General features: G+C 22.2%; 3 protein-coding genes across 3 annotated transcripts; 1 reads left to right on the top strand and 2 right to left on the bottom strand.

Annotated features, from left to right (window-relative positions):
• Nucleotides 1–2,080, bottom strand: LOC128960587 (WD repeat-containing protein 18-like). Its single transcript, XM_054306707.1, has 8 exons — nucleotides 2,004–2,080; nucleotides 1,623–1,928; nucleotides 1,262–1,558; nucleotides 982–1,178; nucleotides 794–918; nucleotides 456–703; nucleotides 185–321; nucleotides 1–78 (listed from the first exon to the last, which is right to left on the bottom strand). Exons 1-7 carry the CDS (start codon nucleotides 2,019–2,021, stop codon nucleotides 196–198), a joined length of 1,317 nt encoding a protein of 438 aa, XP_054162682.1. The 5' UTR covers nucleotides 2,022–2,080; the 3' UTR covers nucleotides 1–78; nucleotides 185–195.
• A 980-nt stretch (nucleotides 2,081–3,060) lies between these two features.
• Nucleotides 3,061–4,925, bottom strand: LOC128960364 (leukocyte elastase inhibitor A-like). Its single transcript, XM_054306435.1, has 2 exons — nucleotides 3,933–4,925; nucleotides 3,061–3,435 (listed from the first exon to the last, which is right to left on the bottom strand). Exons 1-2 carry the CDS (start codon nucleotides 4,923–4,925, stop codon nucleotides 3,061–3,063), a joined length of 1,368 nt encoding a protein of 455 aa, XP_054162410.1.
• A 2,988-nt stretch (nucleotides 4,926–7,913) lies between these two features.
• Nucleotides 7,914–18,845, top strand: LOC128960585 (pyrokinin-1 receptor-like). The gene is made up of 4 exons (XM_054306705.1): nucleotides 7,914–8,941; nucleotides 17,687–17,738; nucleotides 18,252–18,361; nucleotides 18,503–18,845. The coding sequence occupies exons 1-4, from the start codon at nucleotides 7,999–8,001 to the stop codon at nucleotides 18,817–18,819; spliced, it is 1,422 nt and encodes a 473-aa protein (XP_054162680.1). The 5' UTR covers nucleotides 7,914–7,998; the 3' UTR covers nucleotides 18,820–18,845.
• Nucleotides 18,846–20,363: the final 1,518 nt, after the last annotated feature.

Below are 20,363 nucleotides of genomic sequence, written 5' to 3' on the forward strand. Positions count from 1 at the left end.
TTTAAATGACAGCCCATTTGGCTAACAATATATTTATCGATAGTGTTAACGAACCCATTGTTAAACATAATGTTGTCTCTAACAGACAGTGAGAGTAAAAATTAACGCATCAATGATCACCAAAAGGTTATGTAGAATAAGTTTATGTATAATACACTCACAAAAAAACAAATGTATGAAATACCTGTGCAAAGCTCAGGGCAGTGATTTGAATATCGAGTCGACTGCATAACTGTATAATTTGCTATTAATATCTTTCAAATCATTTAACTCTTTCCTTAAATTTTCATTTTCATTACTAACTGAATATTCCTCCAAATTCTGTATTTAAATAAAAAAAATGTTTGTAAATAAATAAAATTTTATGTAATAAAAAAATAGTAATTAGTATTTTCTATGGCATTGAGAGCCCATACAAAAATCAATTAAATTAATCGATCGTTAGATGCGCTTACGTTTTGGTATGAATTAGTAGTTCCGTCGCACAAATCATTGTCTATATCTATACCATTCATAAATGATAAGCTATTTAATAGGTTTTCCTCGTTTCTAATTTCAATGCAATACTCGTCCTCAGTATCACTACTTTGTCTGAAAATATCGCTAAGAATAGTTCGTTTGAAGCTTTTGAATGGTAAGTTTGGCGGCTTTTGAGTCAATAGTGCTGATGGAAATGGTAACACCATTACGTTTGAAACTGGACCTACACTTCCAATAATAGCATATTTGTTTAACATTAAATATTTAACATGTTATTTAGCACTTTTTTAATACCAGAGCTGAGCTCACGTACCTTTATTTGTAATAGTTTTCATGCACTGTTTGCTATTGACGTGCCATATCTTTATGTTATTGTCATCGGAACCCGATATTAAAGCCAAACCATCCATCGATATTGATAGACAAGTGACAGGACCTCTAGATTTTAATCACAGCATTTAGTATTGAAATTCATAAATTGCTATCAAATATATGACTAACTCGTGTCCAATAAATTGTGGTTTATTTTGTTTTTCCAGTTCACTAGCTTTTGACTTTGCGTATAGTTTTGTTTCATAAATATTGTTGTCGTGTCCGCCACAATATAATACCGTTTGTGTCGAATCCATAACTACCGACCAGAGAGGGGTTTCAAAAACAATTGTTGTGAGAAGTGATCCAGAATTCAATTCATAGATCTGTTAGTTATTTAAATAACAAGTTGTTGTTTGCCATTAAAATATTTATAATAAATAAAAGGTATTTTCTTGTTATTTCGTACCCGACATGTTTGGTCAGTAGAGCACGTGGAGCACAGACCCTCCACATCACCCAATCCTATGTACACATCGGTGACAGCATTTGTGTGGTCCGACCACTTGTATATCGGTTCCTTCTCACTGGTCATCGTATCGCTAATCAGAGTGTCGTCATATCCAACACATGCGGCCAATGACCAGACTAGAGCTAAACCGTCTTCACCTGCGGTCACAAAGTAAGTCGATTCAGACGATACGGCAATACATGTAATCTTTTGGTAATGTTTCTCAAGAATAGCCAATAAGGCACCCGAAGAGGTCTGACAAACAAAACAAATGTAAAATATACTGTATTTTATAATAAAGAGAGTAATGTGTGAATACCTGCCAAATATAAAGACTGGTACCGATGGCCACCAAACAATATTTGCCATCAGTGGTCAACTTGAGAGCTGTCACTTTGCCGGGACATATGATCTTAAGGTGCAACTGATCTTTGCGCTCAAATGACCACACATTGATAATTGGCGACTCTTTGATTGAACTGACCAACAGTTGATCGGCGGCGATGTCAAGACAGTGGCGTTGAACACATCCCGTGCTTTTGTATGTGATTTGAGTGCTGGCGGTAACCAAATCCCAGACACACACTGAATGCAATTCACCGTTTAGGTCACTACTGATGACAACCTGTTTGTAATCAATCCAAAAGATCTTCAGTTTAATCGGTGATCACTAAAAGTGACCGCAAAGTCATTTAAATACCTGAGTTTTAGCGGACATTGCATTTACAGTACATATGATTGTATTGAACACTGCTTTTCAATATATAGATGGCATTGAGTACTGCTTTATATACTTTACTGTATTATACATTGTATTAAATATTAAATATTAAATATTAATAGTCTATCAGATTCTATACCCAATTAATTTCAATTCAAAAATAATATAAATGTTTTCAAAGATTTTCAACTATAATATAATAAAAATACTATTATTTACTATAAAGAATATAATGTTAAAATAATTAATTATATTTTTATATATTTATTTTATTAATTTATTGAATTTATAATTTATTTTTTATTATTTGTTTTAATAAATAAAATTAAGTTTAATATATTATATATGTTAATACGGTATTAATTCTTATACATTGTTATATATAATTATTAAAATACATGTAGTAAATAATACTGTATAATATTATAGTATATTTATATTAAATAAAGTGCATTATACTTTTTTATAGATAAATTTATAAAGATTACTGTAGCAAAGTTTATATAAAGTTTCATAAATCTTTCAAAAACTAAAATTTATTTTTACATTTTTTCAAAAAAATTTCAAACCATAAATGGTAAGAGATTTATAATAATAATTTGTGTTGTTATATAAATAGCGCACTAAATAGACATTAAAATGCTTTATATTTGATAAGACAATTGTCTGATACAAGTAAAAAACTATATATGTTATTTTTATATAAAAAAGATTTAGCTTAATAAAAATTTATTTGTCAAATTGAAAAAAAGCATTTTATTGTAACTCCAAATGTTAGAGATTTTATTTTATATTAAATAGTTTTTTAAAGTTATATATTATATATATATATATATATACATATAAAAATCAGTGCATCAAATCATTTGTTTTGTCAATTTTAAGCCATTCATAACTGTGTAAATGATTATCGAGTTTTTTAACAAATCTCGTAATAGGCTTTACAATAGAGAAAAAATATATTTAATTCTAAATTATTTGGAGATTAAATAACAATTTTATAGAGAAAACAAATGGTTTTCTATTTTTATTATTATTAAACGGGAAGTCTATAATTAGCCGGTTCGCGACCAACTTTGCCCATCACTAGAATAAGTCCACTAATATTATCGACAATAAAATAGACAAACGGTTTGTCAAACTCAACGTGTGTTACATCACTGTTGTGTTGGTTCTTGAAGTTTGTGTTAAAATTCTTGACATTTGAAGAACTATTGTATGAATGCATAGGAAAAGCCGATTCTTTGATATCGATGTACGTCTTGTGCAGGACTTCCGACACGTGAAGCCATTTATAATCAGATATGTGGTAGAGGTTGGCATAGCCTGGTTTGAAGAGATCCGATAAACCCATATTAGCGAAAGCACGGGACAGATTGCGGTTACTCTTTTCGAAACTCAATTTAGGCATCTATTCAATCAATAATTATAAATAATAAAAATAATTTGTTTTTTTTAATAATTTCTTTTATAATAACAACTATAAAAAATATTAAACTTTTGTGTTAGGAAAATACTAGTCATAACAACACAAAAAAATAAAAATTTGATTTTAAGATTAAATTGATTTATTATTTTCTATGTAAAAAAAGTTGCAGTCATTTATTTTAGACTATTTTATATTAAATTATAAATATATAAATTAGATTTGCTGTCGAGTTATTTTGCAAATGATAAATTATTTTGTCAATTATATATATATATCTTACTGTAAATAACAATTTTGTTACCAACACAACTAAATTAAATCTAATTTTTTTTATTAAAATAATAATAACAATAATAATTACAAACTAAAATATGAAGAAAACAAATTAAAACAAATGGTTAAATACAAATATATATTTATAAATCGTATAAATAAACAGTTATTAAAAGCAAACAACTTTAGTGATAAAATAAACTTACTTTTAGTGAAACTCTTTTAACTTCGAGACCACTGACAACATCGCTAAGCATTTGTGCACTCATTCGGGTCAGCATTAGATCCAATCCATTGATATCGTGAGGCATTATAGCGACTAAAGATATGATACCGCCTTTGAATGGCATTTCAACGGCCGTACAGTTCAGGTAAGTATTGATTCCGTGTCTAATTCGTGATCGTCTCGACTCAAGAATTGTCGATTCATCGCCAAAGGCGTCGTATCCATGCATTGGTTTTATTAAATTATTATTAACTTTATTATTATAGATGTGATTATTAAGACGTTTGGTGGACGACATGTTTATATCTAACGTTCCCTCAAAATAAAAGGCACTGATTAACAACAATTGAGTGGCCGCTGACTGTCTGTCAGGTAATATATCTTTGACTTTATTTCCAGTTTGCATCTCAACGATGGCATTGATGTGCTGTCGGGTCTCTTCTCCATTGTGTACAAAATCCAAGGGATGGACAGCTGTCTTATAAAATCTTTGCAGTAAAATATGATAATTATAATTAATACCGAAATCTCTTTGATAGTATATGTTATTTGTGAAAATAACTTCATTATCGTTGGTCTCATTTGTCAGATAATTGTTTGATGAGAAGAGACCAGAACTTCGGTGCCGTAAACCATAAGGAAGATTAACACCCAAATGGTTGTTCATATCATAAAAAGCTAAATTAATTTCTTGCGGTTGCATTCCCCACAAGTATAGAGCGTGCCTTAAGGCCGACTCCATCGGTCCCTGAGCTCCCATCAGTAGTTGTGCCAGTGATGAGCCGATACAAAATGGACAAAAAGCCATTGTTGCCTCCGATCGGTCCATAGCTCTCATTAGGTCGAGACCAAACTGGTTGGTAGAAGCGGCCAATTTGCGCATTCCGAACGATATGACCTGACCAGAACATACACCGAAATACACTGTTGTGGTGCACACCAATAAAATCCATCGGGAAATTGCTAACTTCATAGCTGTTATTACATTAATATATTATTATATTTGTATTGTAAAAACTTTAATGTTTAGATTGTAAGAAACATTACATGAATAATGATATCATCAAAGAAAATGACAGACATATCCTATTACTTTGAATACCTGGGTTCACATACCAGGTTAGACAAAGTGGAGGCCAGTGCACGACGTGCTCTACTGGCCAAACATATCACTGTATGGCATAATAAGCCATCCCTTTATTGTAATAAACAATTTATGCAAAACAATGAATCTATTGTTTTATTATAACTAAACAAATGTATAAATTGTTTTCTGGAGCGCTTATCATCAGATGACACACCCGAGTCATCCCTAACTTCTGGTATTTCATTGAAATTAAACCACTTTTTTCTTATGTCGTATTATATGGTTTCATAGATAAAGGTTATTAAAAAATTATTAATGAAATTTTGTTTATGCATTTTATATTATTTAATGTATTGCTAATGTCTATTTATCAAGATTGTAGCCCCGTAAAATAAATTACATTAAAATATTTAATATCATATAAATTAAAATTGCTAATATCATATTATTCATGTATATATTTAAATAAATTTATTTATTAGCATTATTATTTTATAACTAAAGTAAAGTAAAGAGAGAGAGAGAGAGAGAGAGAGAGAGAGAGAGAGAGAGAGAGAGAGAAAGAGAGAGAGAGAGAGAGATAACATAAAAAAATAAAAGCAAAATTTTCGGCACTAAAATAATAAATAGTTTTTTATTGTTTACAAAATTAGTAAATAAATTGTAATTGTATTAGTGCTGAAATACACAATATTTATTTGTTTGATATTTATGCTGCTATTTCTATAGGAAGTACGTGAGCAAAAAGTTAACACAAAAAATACGGCTAATGTAATATAACGGACAGAAATATTAATAGTAAAAAATTTTGTATTTTAATATACAGTGATAATATTGTATGCTATACTCCTATGATATATAGAGTAAATTATATCTAAATCAATCAATATTTTGTTATATTGATGTCTCTCTAAAAAAAGATTCAATAACTTGTCAATAAAAATATAACTCAAACACTAATTGATTAAAAGCTATTTCTCGTTAATTTTTTTTGTGAATATTTTTTTGAATGGATTTTATTATTTAATACTAAGTTTATAGAATAAATATGCAAATTTTTAATTTAATAAATTTTTAAATCAAATAAAATACAAAATATTTTGTAACATAAAAAACTATTTTGTGTTTTTTAAAATCAAATTTAATTATAAAGTATTTTATATAATAAAGCATTGCTTTACAAGGTTCGAGACAATAGGTTAGACAATACTATATAAATGATAAATTATTTAATTCACAAAAAATATATATATCGACGGATTTAGTCAAAGATACCATTTCTATACAAAAAAATGTGTCTATTATACAGTATTAAACAAAATAATAAATTAAATTATCGCGGTTTCAATTGGTTCAAGTTGTAAATTATTATTTTACCATATTATATATAATTTTAGATTTATACATTAGATGTATTATTGTACAATATTCATATAACTTACTTTATATACAAGTTGTATAATACATGTATTAATAAAATATACTGTATATTGTATTTGGTATATCAATAAAAAATAACAATATTAATAAATGTTTTATACTGTATTAACATAAAATTTGCTAGAATAAACTAAATTCAATTTTGTGTAATTTTGAAATAAATTAATTTTCTCTCAATATTTCTAACAAATGTTTTTTGTTTTGTATAATATTAATATTAATCTCAATAACCTTAATTTATAGTTAAGTAAATCCATAAACAATTAGTAAGTTAATAACAATCTAAACATTATATTTAGTAAATACTAGAATATTCTAAAATAATAATTTAAAAATACATAATCATTTAATTTAGTGTTTTATTTGCTATTTAAAGTAGTTAAACAAAAAATACATATTATATATTTCATATGTAATTATTATTTTATATTTTATTAAATTTTATTAAATATAATATGATGTAATAATAATTTCAATATAAAAATATTGATGCATTTTTATTATACAGTATTAGATTGTATATTTGTATAATATGCAAATAATAATGATTATTTTGGGAAATATTTATATATATTAAATTTTAAATGTTTAGTTTTCGCAATATCATTAATATTTTTTAATATTAAAATATTACAAAACTATAAGCTTTTATAACATAAAGTACTGTATTTAATCATTTAATATTCTTATTAAACTTAAATATATTAATAACATATGTATGAAATTAATTTGAATATGAGTTTTCGATTAATTTTATTTACATATAATAAATATATAATTAGCGACAATTTATTTCACAATAAATAATGTTTAGTTTGGAAAATAATTTGCAATTTTAGAATAAATTTTAACCCCATTAAAAATGACATTAAAAATGACATTAAATAGTAATATAATTTTTTTATATTACTATTATTATTACTATTACTTTATTATTATTATTATAGTATGAATTTTATCGGTAAGTTTTTGGTGACAGTCAGTCATTGAGCGCAGTATCGGTTTGGTTATGGCTTTCTATAGCACTTGAAAGCTAACATTGTATGACTAAAGCTATAGTTATTGTTAGGTTCAGTAAAAATATTGTCTGAAAAATGTGTTATTGTACTGAATTTCATTGCATATTATTTCAATATATGCGACTGAGAGAACTGAAGGTTTTAGACGACTTTCCTCGTCAATAGAGGATAAACCTAATGACAATCGGCGAACAGTTAGCTAACACAAGACAATCACTCGTTAGATAAATGTTTGTCTTTAATATTAAAAGAAATTAAAAGTTGTTTTTCAAGTTCATAGTCAAGTGTGTCTCTATCAGTAGATTTATAACTATTTTTATAATTTTATAATAAATTTAAATACAAAAAAAGTTTTTGATACTTAATTATTCTGCTTCTATAAGTTTGGTGTAAAAAACTATTTGATTTTAATACCTGTTTTGTGATGAATGAGTTGATAATTATGAAAATACTTGAGTAATAATTTCCGTACAAATTATGAATAATTCAAGAAACATGTCATGAATTTAAAGAATGATTTAAATTTATCTTTTATATCAAAAGTCATGTCAGACAACGTTTTATTTGCTTCATCTATGTTACCACTGATTGAAACGCCAACCACTGGAGACATTGTTGGCAATGGTCTTGATTTAGGTCCCATTAGAGAACCGCTGTCCACAGTTATACCGATGACTATAGTGTATGCGCTTATACTGATCACTGGTGTTATCGGTAATATCATAACCTGTTTGGTGATCTCACGTAATCGATACATGCATACGGCAACCAACTATTATCTATTTAGTTTAGCCGTATCTGACTTACTATTATTAGTGTTGGGTTTACCACAAGAGATCTACCAGTTGTGGCACAGATATCCATATGCTTTGGGAGAAGTGTTTTGTGTGTTACGCGGCTTTACATCGGAAGCGTCGACCAATTCTTCAGTGCTGACAATCACAGCATTTACTATAGAAAGATATGTAGCTATTTGTCATCCATTGAAAGCCCATACAATGTCGAAGTTGTCGCGAGCCGTCAAACTTATTATCATCATATGGTTTCTTGGACTCATATGTGCCGTTCCCATAGCTTACCAGTTCGGCATTGTTTACGACTATAATAGTGATGGTGTAATACAAGAGTCTGCCGCCTGTTCTATAAAAAGAGTTATACCTTATCTTAATGAACATACGTTTACTATATCATCATTATTGGTGTTTGTCATCCCAGTGACCATCATATCAGTCCTTTATATGTTAATTGGTCTCAAACTAAGATTCTCGGCAGCCGTCAGAAACAAACAGATGACGAGTAACTCTAAAAATGAATGCGAACTAACCGTTCGCAATGGATCCACACATTCCAGATACCAGTCCTCTAAAAGACCGATTGAGCACAAGAGCTCATCCAATAGCACAAACAGTTTGGCTCAACGCAGAGCTGTCATCAAAATGTTAAGTAAGTCATCAAATCATTAAATCTTTTTTTTTGTTGGCATTTGGGTTCAAGTTTCGTTATTGTCGTTAATATTGAATTACTATTTTATTGAATTAATACTATTTCTTACTGTATTATTATTATATAAATACATTAATAAAAATAGTATATACAATATTATATAATTTATATACAGTATAAAACATATAATAATGATAAAAACAACTAAAATACACCCACCAATATATTATATAATATTTAATTTGTTAAATCTTTTTGTTGTTTTATTGTAACACATTTTGCCAATCTTTTTTTATGCATATAATCAGTAAATCAATTATTCAATTAACAACTAATTTATAGACAACCTTTAGAATATAAATTACAAGTGATTAGCCATGAACCTATGTTGATATTGTATGTTAATTAGTATTAATTAATTAAAAAGTATATTAACATTTTTATTGATACAATGAAACTTACTTTATTTAAAAATATGAACAAATTTATTTTTTAAAAATTAATACTAGACGTCCTTTAAGTTAACTTCTATTATATTTTTGTATTATTGGCATTCATAGTAACCCTTATTTCTAACTGAAATTGATAAGACCCATGTCGTGGACTAGTTATTTAAAGCCTAAAGTAGAAAATTATTTAATGCTAAATAAATGTCACAAAAATTATATAAAAAATATTGAAACGGAAAAATTGGGATAATATAAAGTTTTTATTGCTTTCTATTTTTAAATAAATTACTTATTATTAATAGTTGATATCTTTTAGTTTTTTAACTCAAATGTTAAAAAATATTAAATTTTATTACATTTTAATTATAGTGATTATATGAAATGTTTTCATATTTAAATCTAATTTTTAAAAACTAAATACCATTAAAATATATTATCAAGATTATTTAATATATTCAATATATACAATATTATATACTATTATATTTATAGCAAATTTCATTATATCCATAATTAAAAAACAAATTAATAACATGTCATAGATTTTTGACAGATTATTTGTTAATTTTTATTAAATGTGATAAATTATTTTTTATTCAAATCAAAAATAATTATAATTTGGCGTCAAATCGCTCATTCAAATGACAATCTATTAAATAAGATATTTTGAGTCTTATAAAAAATATAATTTCATTATATTAATTATATTATATTTTTGACAGTTTAACATATACTTAGAATAAATAAATAAATTATATCATAATCAAACAATTATAAGTCAAAAATATTATAACACATATATTATAGATTACGTTTACTTATAGATAATTTATATATCACTTTATATAACGTGTAGTAAGAAAATATTATATTTAAGTTAAACTAAGTTTTTAGCAAAAATAAAGTATAGAAAATCCATTTATTTATAATTTTTAATCAAACATTTCTAATATATCTATATTAAGGTTTTATTATTATTATATTCAAATTATATACAGTAGTATTGAGTGGTGACAGTAAAGGGTTTTTAAAAACAGTTTTTATTTTTAAAAAATCTAAATTAATTAAAAATATTAATTATTTAACTATTCAATTCTAACTAATTCTATAATGGTTATAATTAGTGTTGACAAAAAAGAAAAATTTATAAAATAATAGAGAAATTTCTAGAGAGTTTCTAAAAGAAATTCCTATCTATGGGATCCCCATGTTAATTTTATTATCTCGATATTTTCTATCATATAACAATACATTACCGTAAATATTATTATTAGTATTAATTATTATTAATTAAAGTAAAAATTTAATTAATTAAACTACAGTTAAACTACTCTAATAAAATGATGAATACAATTTTACAAAACTAATTATTATTTAATATATAGCATTTGTGTAGTAATGTATAAAACATTGTATAGTATTACAATAACTATAGATATGGGGATCCCATATTATAACAATAAAGTTAAATTTCTATAGAAATTTATTCATGAGAAATTTTCTAGAAACTTTCTCAGGGAAATTTATTAGAAACTTTCTATTTGCCCATCTTTAGTTATAATGGTTCAATTTATACGTATGTTATTACTAAAAATGTATTACAGTATTAAAATAAATGATAAAACTGTTAATGAATTTTAGCTATTGCTAATGAATTATGTAACAGTTAATAAACTAATAATAGAAACACAATAAACGTTTTTTGTTAGATTGTTTTATTAAAGAAAAAAAATTAAAAAAAAATTTATTTTATAAAAATAAAAAGTTTTTCAAATAATACGTCCTCAATTTTTAGAAATATGAATCAACAATAGTTAATAAATTAGCTATTTTATTTTATTAAATTACATACGTCCGAAAACCCTCTCTAAAGTTAATAAATGGACGCCTTCTAAGAGCAACCCCTAATGAATTTGTTGTACACTATATTTATAATTAACAATGTATTATATGTGTCAAGTATGTCAAATAAAAAGCAAAAATAATAAATAGCAATAATTAGTGGTTTTTAATATTAGTTAATTTACAATAAAAGCAGTCATTATATGATATATATTAATATATAAAAAAAACTTATTTTGCAAAAAATAAAGTAATGAATACTAATAACTGTCATAAATACTGTATATATATATATCAAATATTTATAAATTAAAATTTTCATTAATACTTTGACAGATATTTATATCATAATTAAAATTGAATTAATTAGAAACTTATCAGTTTTGCTAAATGAGTACATTTGAAAATTAATTACAATTATTTAGCTAAGTTTGTATAAATATCTATTAATTAAAAACATTAATTTTTTTATAATTTATATTTCATAACTTTTGGAAAATATACAGTATATATAAAAGATAATAAATATATTTATAACTTTTTATTTGTAAAATACTAAGAAATATAATATTTAAAACCTATATTTATATAAAAATGTTTTTTACAAAATTTTAATAAATAGATTTTTTATGTTAATTAATCTATTAAACTTTAAGCAATATATTTTATTTAAATAATTTTTAATGTATTTTATTAAGGAAAATTATATAGTATTTTTGAATAATTTACTTATAATAATTATTTAAATACAGTAACATTAAAATTTTATTAAAACTTAATATCGATTTTTTCATTAAGAAATAATTTAAAAATTGTTTTATAATATTGTTTTATAACATTTATTGCAACTTTTAAATAAAATATAAACAAACAATTTTAATTATATAATTAATTTAATACATTAGAATTTTTATCTATTGAATATTAATATTTAGATTAATGTGAGTATTATTAATAATTTTATTTTAATTTAATTTAAGTTTAATAAATGTTTAATAAACTTTTATTTATGTTGATATTGATTATCATTTAAAATATTTAAGTTAAATTACACTAAATTACAATTTCTAAAATTATATTTCATAAAATATTTTTTATTTTATTGTCATAAACCATTAAGTTAATATCTTTAAACAATAGGACTAGTATTTAATACTGTATTTTGCTTTAAAATTGTACTCAATTTTAATGAATGCTGAAATTTTTTATTGAAAAGATATGTCATAAAAATAATTTATATTATTTGTCAACAATATTCATAAAAATATTTTTTTTAATAATATATAATAATGCATTCAAACTCAGTTATATATTCGTATAACTCTTAAATCTATTAATACTTAAGAATATATTATATATAATATCATTGCATTTAATGTCAATTGGTATAAAAAAATAAGTTTTATTGAATAAATGATTTATTAGTTACAAGTTTTGAATTTATAGATGTATTTTTCATAAATTATAAATTGTATTTATAAGATTAACAACAAAACAAAGTAAAATAATTAAAATAAACTTTCATACTTTTTTTTGAATATTTAGTTATTTTTTTTTTAAAAATATTAAAAATTCTAATGATATAAAATAGTTTACTATAAATTAATATATTATATTTTATATGTGATATATTTAATAGTATTATTTATATCTTAATAATAACGACATAACATCTGACGACAAATTATAGACTAAATAATTAAAAACTTTATATAGCAAATAATTACAGTTTTACATTTGACATTTAGTTTGTCAAAAAATATATATTATTAGTCTATAAAAATATCTAAATTTTAGTTTATTTTAATTAACAAAAATATAATACATTATAATTAATATATATTTACATGAATATAATTTATTTTTTAAGATTGTTAATGAATAGTCAAATTTTAAATGTTGTTTACATTATAAATTAATTGAAAAAATAAAAATAAATATTTACTGTAAAATTAGTTTATTTAGAATATATTAATTATAATTAGAAATAGTTGATAAAATAAAATATTTTGGTTATTTTCCTATCAACAAAATAATAATAAATATTTATAATTATCTAAATGTCAAATATAATACTTATAACAAATAAAGATTATTTTTATTACTAATTTACATTATATAAAACATTTTAATTTAACAATTATTTTATTTAATCACATTTGTTTAGTGTAATAATAATATTCAATAACTTGTTTCAAATCTTCATTAAATTGTTTTTAATAAACAAGTTTCAGATAATTAAACATTACTGACATATAATATATTTAAATGTTGTTTATTTACATGAAATTAATGGATTAATTAAATTATTTGATTAGAAACTAATTTACTGTCTGTTAACAAGAGATATACCGTATATACTGTATATATATATAACTAATCCATATAAATATATAATAGTTTAAATCGATTGGATATTAACAATAGAATAATAATAATTTCAGATAATAACTATAATAAATATATACAGTATTACTATACAGTATTAACGAGAATATTGTTTGAACTCAATAATAATTAATTTGTATTTTTATGAACTTTCACTGTAACCCTCATTCACTAACGTTTTGTTTAATTATTGATTCAACGCTAAAATTATGTCAATTATGCTATTTAAAAAATATTATTAAAATATATGGTATAATAGACCACAATTTGATTTCATAATATAAATAATTTTGATAAATTTTATCATATTTATATTTTCGGTAATTGAATTTATATAACATTTACAGAACAATAAAGAATGAGTATATATAATAATAATACTATATATATATAGAAATTTCTAATAAAATCCCAAAAGGAAATTTAAACAAAATTAAATTTTATAGAAATTTTAGTTTATTATTTTACTATGTGATTCCTATATAAAGCAATTATTGTCTATTGATATATTTATATTATATAGTATATAATAAATTTATATACAGTAAACAACTATACAGTTAAGATCCTAAAATATAATGCAAAATATAAGTTTTTGAATAATTTTAATAAAAATTAAAATATGTAACAAAATGTAATAAATATAGTAGTAATATTTTTATTTACCAAGATTATTTTCTAAGTTTTAAATTAGTAAGTTAATAATAAACAACAATTCTAATAATAATATCAAATGTCGAAAAAACTAAATTAATAAATGGATTTAATAGATTTTTATCTAAACTTTCTTGAAAATACATATATATTTTTAGAAATTTCAATTTTTGGCCAACTGTACAATGTATTCAATATAATATTAATATATTGTATAATAAAATATATAATTTTTAGGTAAAAAGTATTATATATAAATAAAATCAAATTGAATAAATTAACAAAATAATGTATTATATATTTAGAAATAAAATTAAATAAAATTATTTACTAATAATAAGTATTATAATAAAAATACTGCAAAACATTAATACTATATTATAATAAAATACATTTAATTTTGGAAATTCCTTAAAACATTTACAATTACATATTTGTAGTTTACTAATTATACACAAAAATTATCAACTTTTATTTTAAAAGTTTAATAAATCTTAAATAATTAATTGAAAATGATTTATAAATGATTTAACATTAATAAATAGCATTCAACTTTACCATGTTTCAATTAGTATTGTTAATTATTCAGTTACAGTGTGCTAAAGACTATTATTTGTAATATTATTAATATTAAAAAGATAATTACTATAATAAAATTTCAATATTAATTGCATTTAGTTTTTTTTATTCAAAGTCATACATAATTTCCTCATATAAACGATGTTATTATCGGAGAATCCGGCAAACAATAGGTTAACCTGAGTCTCAAATTTAAATGTTTAATCTAATGAATAATTTAATTATATATGTTATTATAAATATTATGGGTTTACCCATCAAATCATATAATAAATGATATAATCAAAAATCGTTTACAAATTGTCGCAATAGAAATAAATATGAATTTATGAACTTAAAATTGTTTCAATAATAAATTAATAACATTAGATACAATTTAAACAATTAATTGCTATGAAAGACATTGACTATTTGTATAACAAAATAAATAAACCAAAAGATCACGTATTAAATCAAATATATTTCAAACATATTTAATGTAAACTAAAATATATACATATAATTAATTTTTATTGTCTCATAAAAACCTATATATAAATAAGTCATTTCTAATTTAATGAGCAACCATTTAAATGTTAAATATTCAATAATTTATTGACACAAAATATAAAAATCACAAATAATTAATTATGAGATAGTTTAATAATCATTTTTATAAATCTTATTTACTATTTTTTAATGACTAAATTAATATTCTTAATATAGAGTAAATATTATATTAATAATGTATACAATTTATTGTTATTTAAAAAGCTTATTAGATTGTGTTAGAAATAACATTGTTTAATTTTGTTAATTTTAGCTAAATATAAACAATAACTAAAAGTTAATTAATGCATTATTTTTAATTAAAAGTTGAAAAATTAAAAATAAAATATTAATATTGTATTACTTTCAACATTTGTTGTCGTCGTCTATATTATTTATTATTATATTTAGTCACTTATAGGGTTTTTAAAACAACTTTAATGAATATAATGTTATAAACAATAAAACATTATATGATATTATCAAATGATGAAGTATTGATAGTGTATTCAAAAGCTGATCTCAAAGTTTTATCGATGACATGTGCTTAATATACGACTCATTAGCCCATAAAAGAAAAAGTGTGTGAGTGAGTGAGTGAGTGAGTGAGTGAGTGAGTGAGTGTGTGTGTGTATGTGTGTGTATGTGTGTGTATGTGTGTGTATGTGTGTGTGTGTGTGTATGTGTGTGTATGTGTGTGTGTGTATGTATGTGTGTGTGTGTGTGTGTGTGTGTGTGTGTGTGTGTGTCTGTGTGAGAGAGAGAGAGAGTGTGACTCTGACTGCTATAAGGCTTCAAAAAATGAGTTTTTATTTTGATATAATATACAGTTTATAGTTTGTTTGTTTGTTTTTATATTTTATTCTCTGTTTAATAGAGGAAATATCACATCCAATGCATTCACTATCAATGCTAAAATTTACTCAATTTTTGTTTGAATCACTTATTATTTAACCATTTAATGACATTAGACTATAGAGTTGTGTATCAGATCTCTTCTATACTGTTATGACCAGACATTTATCTCGTTATAACAAACCATTAGTTGTAGAGAATATTGCAGTAATTTAGACCATTGTTGTGATAAAAATGAGCCATCATTTTGTTATAACTTTGTTTTAGACTAAACTAGTACTACAATTACAAACACAATTAATTTTAATTTAAATAAAATTAATTTAATGTAATTAACTATAAAAAATACATGAGGTCATTTAAATAATTATAAATTACTTAACTTAACAAATGCAATATAAATAATTTATTATTATTATTTATTAATAGTGTTTCCAAAATGTGTATTTTTATGACTGAAATATGTAATAAAATATTTACAAATATATTTATATTTAAAATAGACTTTTACATTATTATATTTATTATAATAATGTTAACTTTATTATTAAAATAATTTGTTGTTTCATTAATAAAATCATTATTTATTAGTTTTTTAGGTAATTTTTCCTTATAAACTTTTTTATGTATTTAATTTACTATAAATATTAGGGATATTGAATTGTAGAAAATAATTTATAACATTTACAACAATATTCTATATTAAAATCTTCATATTATTATTAGTATCACTATTTTTATCTTTCATAAATCAATTAAATTTCAATAATTTGTTTTAAACTAATCTTTAAATACTTCAATATTATAAATTAAATTCATATTCATTGTGTTGTTTAATGTAAGACAAATTGATGTAAATGGAAATCACTTTTCTTGATAATAAAATGTATTAATTAATATTAAACATTTAAACAGTTAGTCATTTCAATTTATAATAAAAAATAACTTATAATAAAATATCAGTTACTATAGTAGTAATATTATTGTAGTATTTTATTTAAAATATTGATAAAAAAGTCATATGATTTTTGCATTAATTAATATTGCATTTGTTTCTAACTTTTTAATTCTGTTCTTTTAATTTTCATTTAATTGTAATACATATTGTTTTTCATGTATTGATATTTGCTAACAAAAATTTATAAAAATGTATAAATAACAAAAATGATAATTAATTTATACATATCATATATATATTAATTATATTTTTAAATTATACATTTTATAATCTTATATAATTATTATATAAGATATTATGTTTGAAAATTGAAAATTCAATCAATTAAAATGAGTTGAATTTATTTTATATCTATTTATTAATTATCATTTTAAAAAAATTAATTTTGCAAATTGAATTATACAATAATAACAGTAAAAGCATTTAATAATCAATACAATTAAATTAATATTTTATTTAGATATTATTTAATAAATATTTTTGTGTCTATAGTTGCAGTTGTGGTCGCATTTTTCGTGTGTTTCGCTCCCTTTCACGCACAAAGGTTTGTATAAATTATATAATGATTTTAAATAATTTAAATTTATTAACAATTAATTAGACTAATTATTTTTAAGCAATTATTTTCTACTATTTTATTATTTTAGATTCTTTTTTATTTATTCTAATTATTATTGTATTATTTAAATAATTATTAGACATAATAATTAAATATAAATTATACAAATAAACTGTAAAACATTTAGTTTTTAAATATAATGATATATTGATAGTGATTAATATTTTTAGACATTTAAAAATAAATAATATATAAAATCTATTTAATATATTTAATGTTAAATAATTAATAGATACGTTTTATTAGACATTGTTTATTAATTACAAGAATTTATAATTATTTATATTTATATCAATATATCACTAATTATTCAAAATGCTTAGACTATATACTTTTTGTATCTAATGAATAATAGCAAAATTTATCATTATTTACATTATTAAAAATTTACTTAATTAGTGAATGACGGGCTAAAAATTTACAATCAATTAATTTTAGATTAATGGCTATATATGTGAAAAATCCAACACAATCTGAAATAATATTTCATTCAATACTATCGTATATAAGTGGCGTTACATACTATTTAAGTGCAACCATTAATCCCAGTCAGTATTTAATTGAAATTTAATTGATTTTAATTTTTTTTTAAAATTATTGTATAAAAAACTAACAGAATATATTTATTTTATATATGCAAACATATTCATCAAATATATGGCACAAACTGTTAACCCAATTAATGACAGTCCTATACTCTATAATGTCTGTAAAGTTTCGTCAGGCCTTTAAAGATACATTCATGAAATGTTTTGTCAAACAGAGGACATCCAATAGATTGGGTAAGTTTGTGGGCTCGACCTCATCGTACTCTCACATTAGGTTCAACAGTAAATTGAAGTCAAACCTAAGCCGTACAGAAATGTCTCAGTGTTTGTCTGATAATAAGGCCAACGATTCAAACAATAACTCATCGATCAATATAAACAAAAAACAAGCAAATGGTGACATTATCTCTGATTTCATACCACTTTCCCGTTATAGCCAACAATACAAAAATGTGTGAAAATATATGTATTATTGCTTTTTTACAGTCAATGCATTTTGTCATTTAGTTCACATGTTTTCGACATTTTCATCAATGCTTTACCACTTCTTTTTCAATGCTTTTTCACTTTCATATGTCTTAAACATATATATATTTTTAGTGATGCGATAAAATCTCAATCTTTTTTTGTTTTGTTATGAGATAAGCTCTGTCTTTCAATAAGTCAATATATATATGTTTATTATATATCAAAATAGTATTTAAATGATATTTTTAGTATAAGTTATTAAAGTACTGTATATGTATTATTGACAGCCACTAGCAATATGTATTTATTATGAGATAAAATAATACTTGAATCTATAAATATATAATAAATACAATAACTGACTATAAAATAAGCTTTATTTGATTATATAAATGATTACTTAACGATAGCGAAAAAAAACTCACATAAATTTAGTATACAAACAACAATCTGAGTTTTATGACTGTTTTTGAAACATATAAGTTATAATTATTATATAGAAAGATAACTAAATTATATTTGTTTGGTATTAATGATTGGAGATATTAGTGGTCTAATGACTTAAAGACAAATAATAAACGATAAATAGCACGAACCGGACACCAGTGATGACATCAAAATGTTATCAATTTGTTTGTTGTTTTTATCCAATTTTTGCTTATAAATAATTGCTTACAATAAACTTAGGCCCAAAGCAATTGAATATTTGTTGTCATTATTTAAAAATATATTACAAAACATTTGTTAAATTATTGAATCTCATAAATGTGAAAATTATATTATACTAGTATAATAATAATCTATTTAGTTAATATAAAATTATATATATTAGATTAATGATATATATATAATATTCAGAATATTTTAAATTTTAAAAATATGTGTACATTATAATAATATGTGTGATTTTAAAAATCTTTTTTAGTAAAAATATTTTAAATTTTCATATATTACTTTTTTAATAATTTGACAGAATGTTTAAATGTATTGTAATGTATGTAATCACATATGATTTTAAATTAGTTTTAACTTATTTTTAAAAAATAATAATAATAATAAAAATGCCACTTCAGTAAGCAAATCATTCAATAAATTCATTGCTGACAACACATCATAATATATTGTATATAAAAAATATTTCGATAAATAATTTTTAATGTTAGACTAAATTTATTAGTATTTTTGGCATTTAATCGATTCATAGACGTGTTTGTAAAAAATTATTTATATATATATATATATATATATTGAATAAAATGCACAAATAAAGTAAAATTTGAGCAAAAATATAAATTGTAACTATTACATTATATTCAATTTTTTAATAAAAATTAATAATTAATTATTATAATTAAAATGTGCTTTTAACATAATAAGAATACAAATTATTTGTTAACTGCATGTTATTACTATAATTGTATTTATTATATTAAAAAATATATGTGAATTATTTTATTTTCTATATGATTATCAAATTTTACTGAATTCATATAAATAAATATTTTTAATATAAAAACTTATATAAGTGTTTATT

The sequence above is a fragment of the Oppia nitens genome, unplaced genomic scaffold (assembly GCF_028296485.1).
Source record: "Oppia nitens isolate AA-2021 unplaced genomic scaffold, nextdenovo-longstitch-racon4-pilon3 scaffold4_pilon_pilon_pilon, whole genome shotgun sequence".
NCBI lineage: Eukaryota > Metazoa > Arthropoda > Arachnida > Sarcoptiformes > Oppiidae > Oppia > Oppia nitens.

What these genes read in the sequence shown, in the direction of transcription:
- LOC128960587 (XM_054306707.1), bottom strand. An exon ending in GAAAACTATTACAAATAAAG is followed by an intron (nt 704 to 793) that starts GTACGTGAGCTC and finishes TTGGAAGTGTAG; the next exon opens with GTCCAGTTTCAAACGTAATG. An exon ending in CTACTAATTCATACCAAAAC is followed by an intron (nt 322 to 455) that starts GTAAGCGCATCT and finishes ATTTAAATACAG; the next exon opens with AATTTGGAGGAATATTCAGT.
- LOC128960364 (XM_054306435.1), bottom strand. Translation starts at nt 4,925, where the DNA reads ATGAAGTTAGCAATTTCCCGATGGATTTTATTGGTGTGCACCACAACA. An exon ending in TTAAAAGAGTTTCACTAAAA is followed by an intron (nt 3,436 to 3,932) that starts GTAAGTTTATTT and finishes TTGATTGAATAG; the next exon opens with ATGCCTAAATTGAGTTTCGA.
- LOC128960585 (XM_054306705.1), top strand. Translation starts at nt 7,999, where the DNA reads ATGAATTTAAAGAATGATTTAAATTTATCTTTTATATCAAAAGTCATG. An exon ending in AGCTGTCATCAAAATGTTAA is followed by an intron (nt 8,942 to 17,686) that starts GTAAGTCATCAA and finishes TTGTGTCTATAG; the next exon opens with TTGCAGTTGTGGTCGCATTT. An exon ending in GCTCCCTTTCACGCACAAAG is followed by an intron (nt 17,739 to 18,251) that starts GTTTGTATAAAT and finishes AATTAATTTTAG; the next exon opens with ATTAATGGCTATATATGTGA.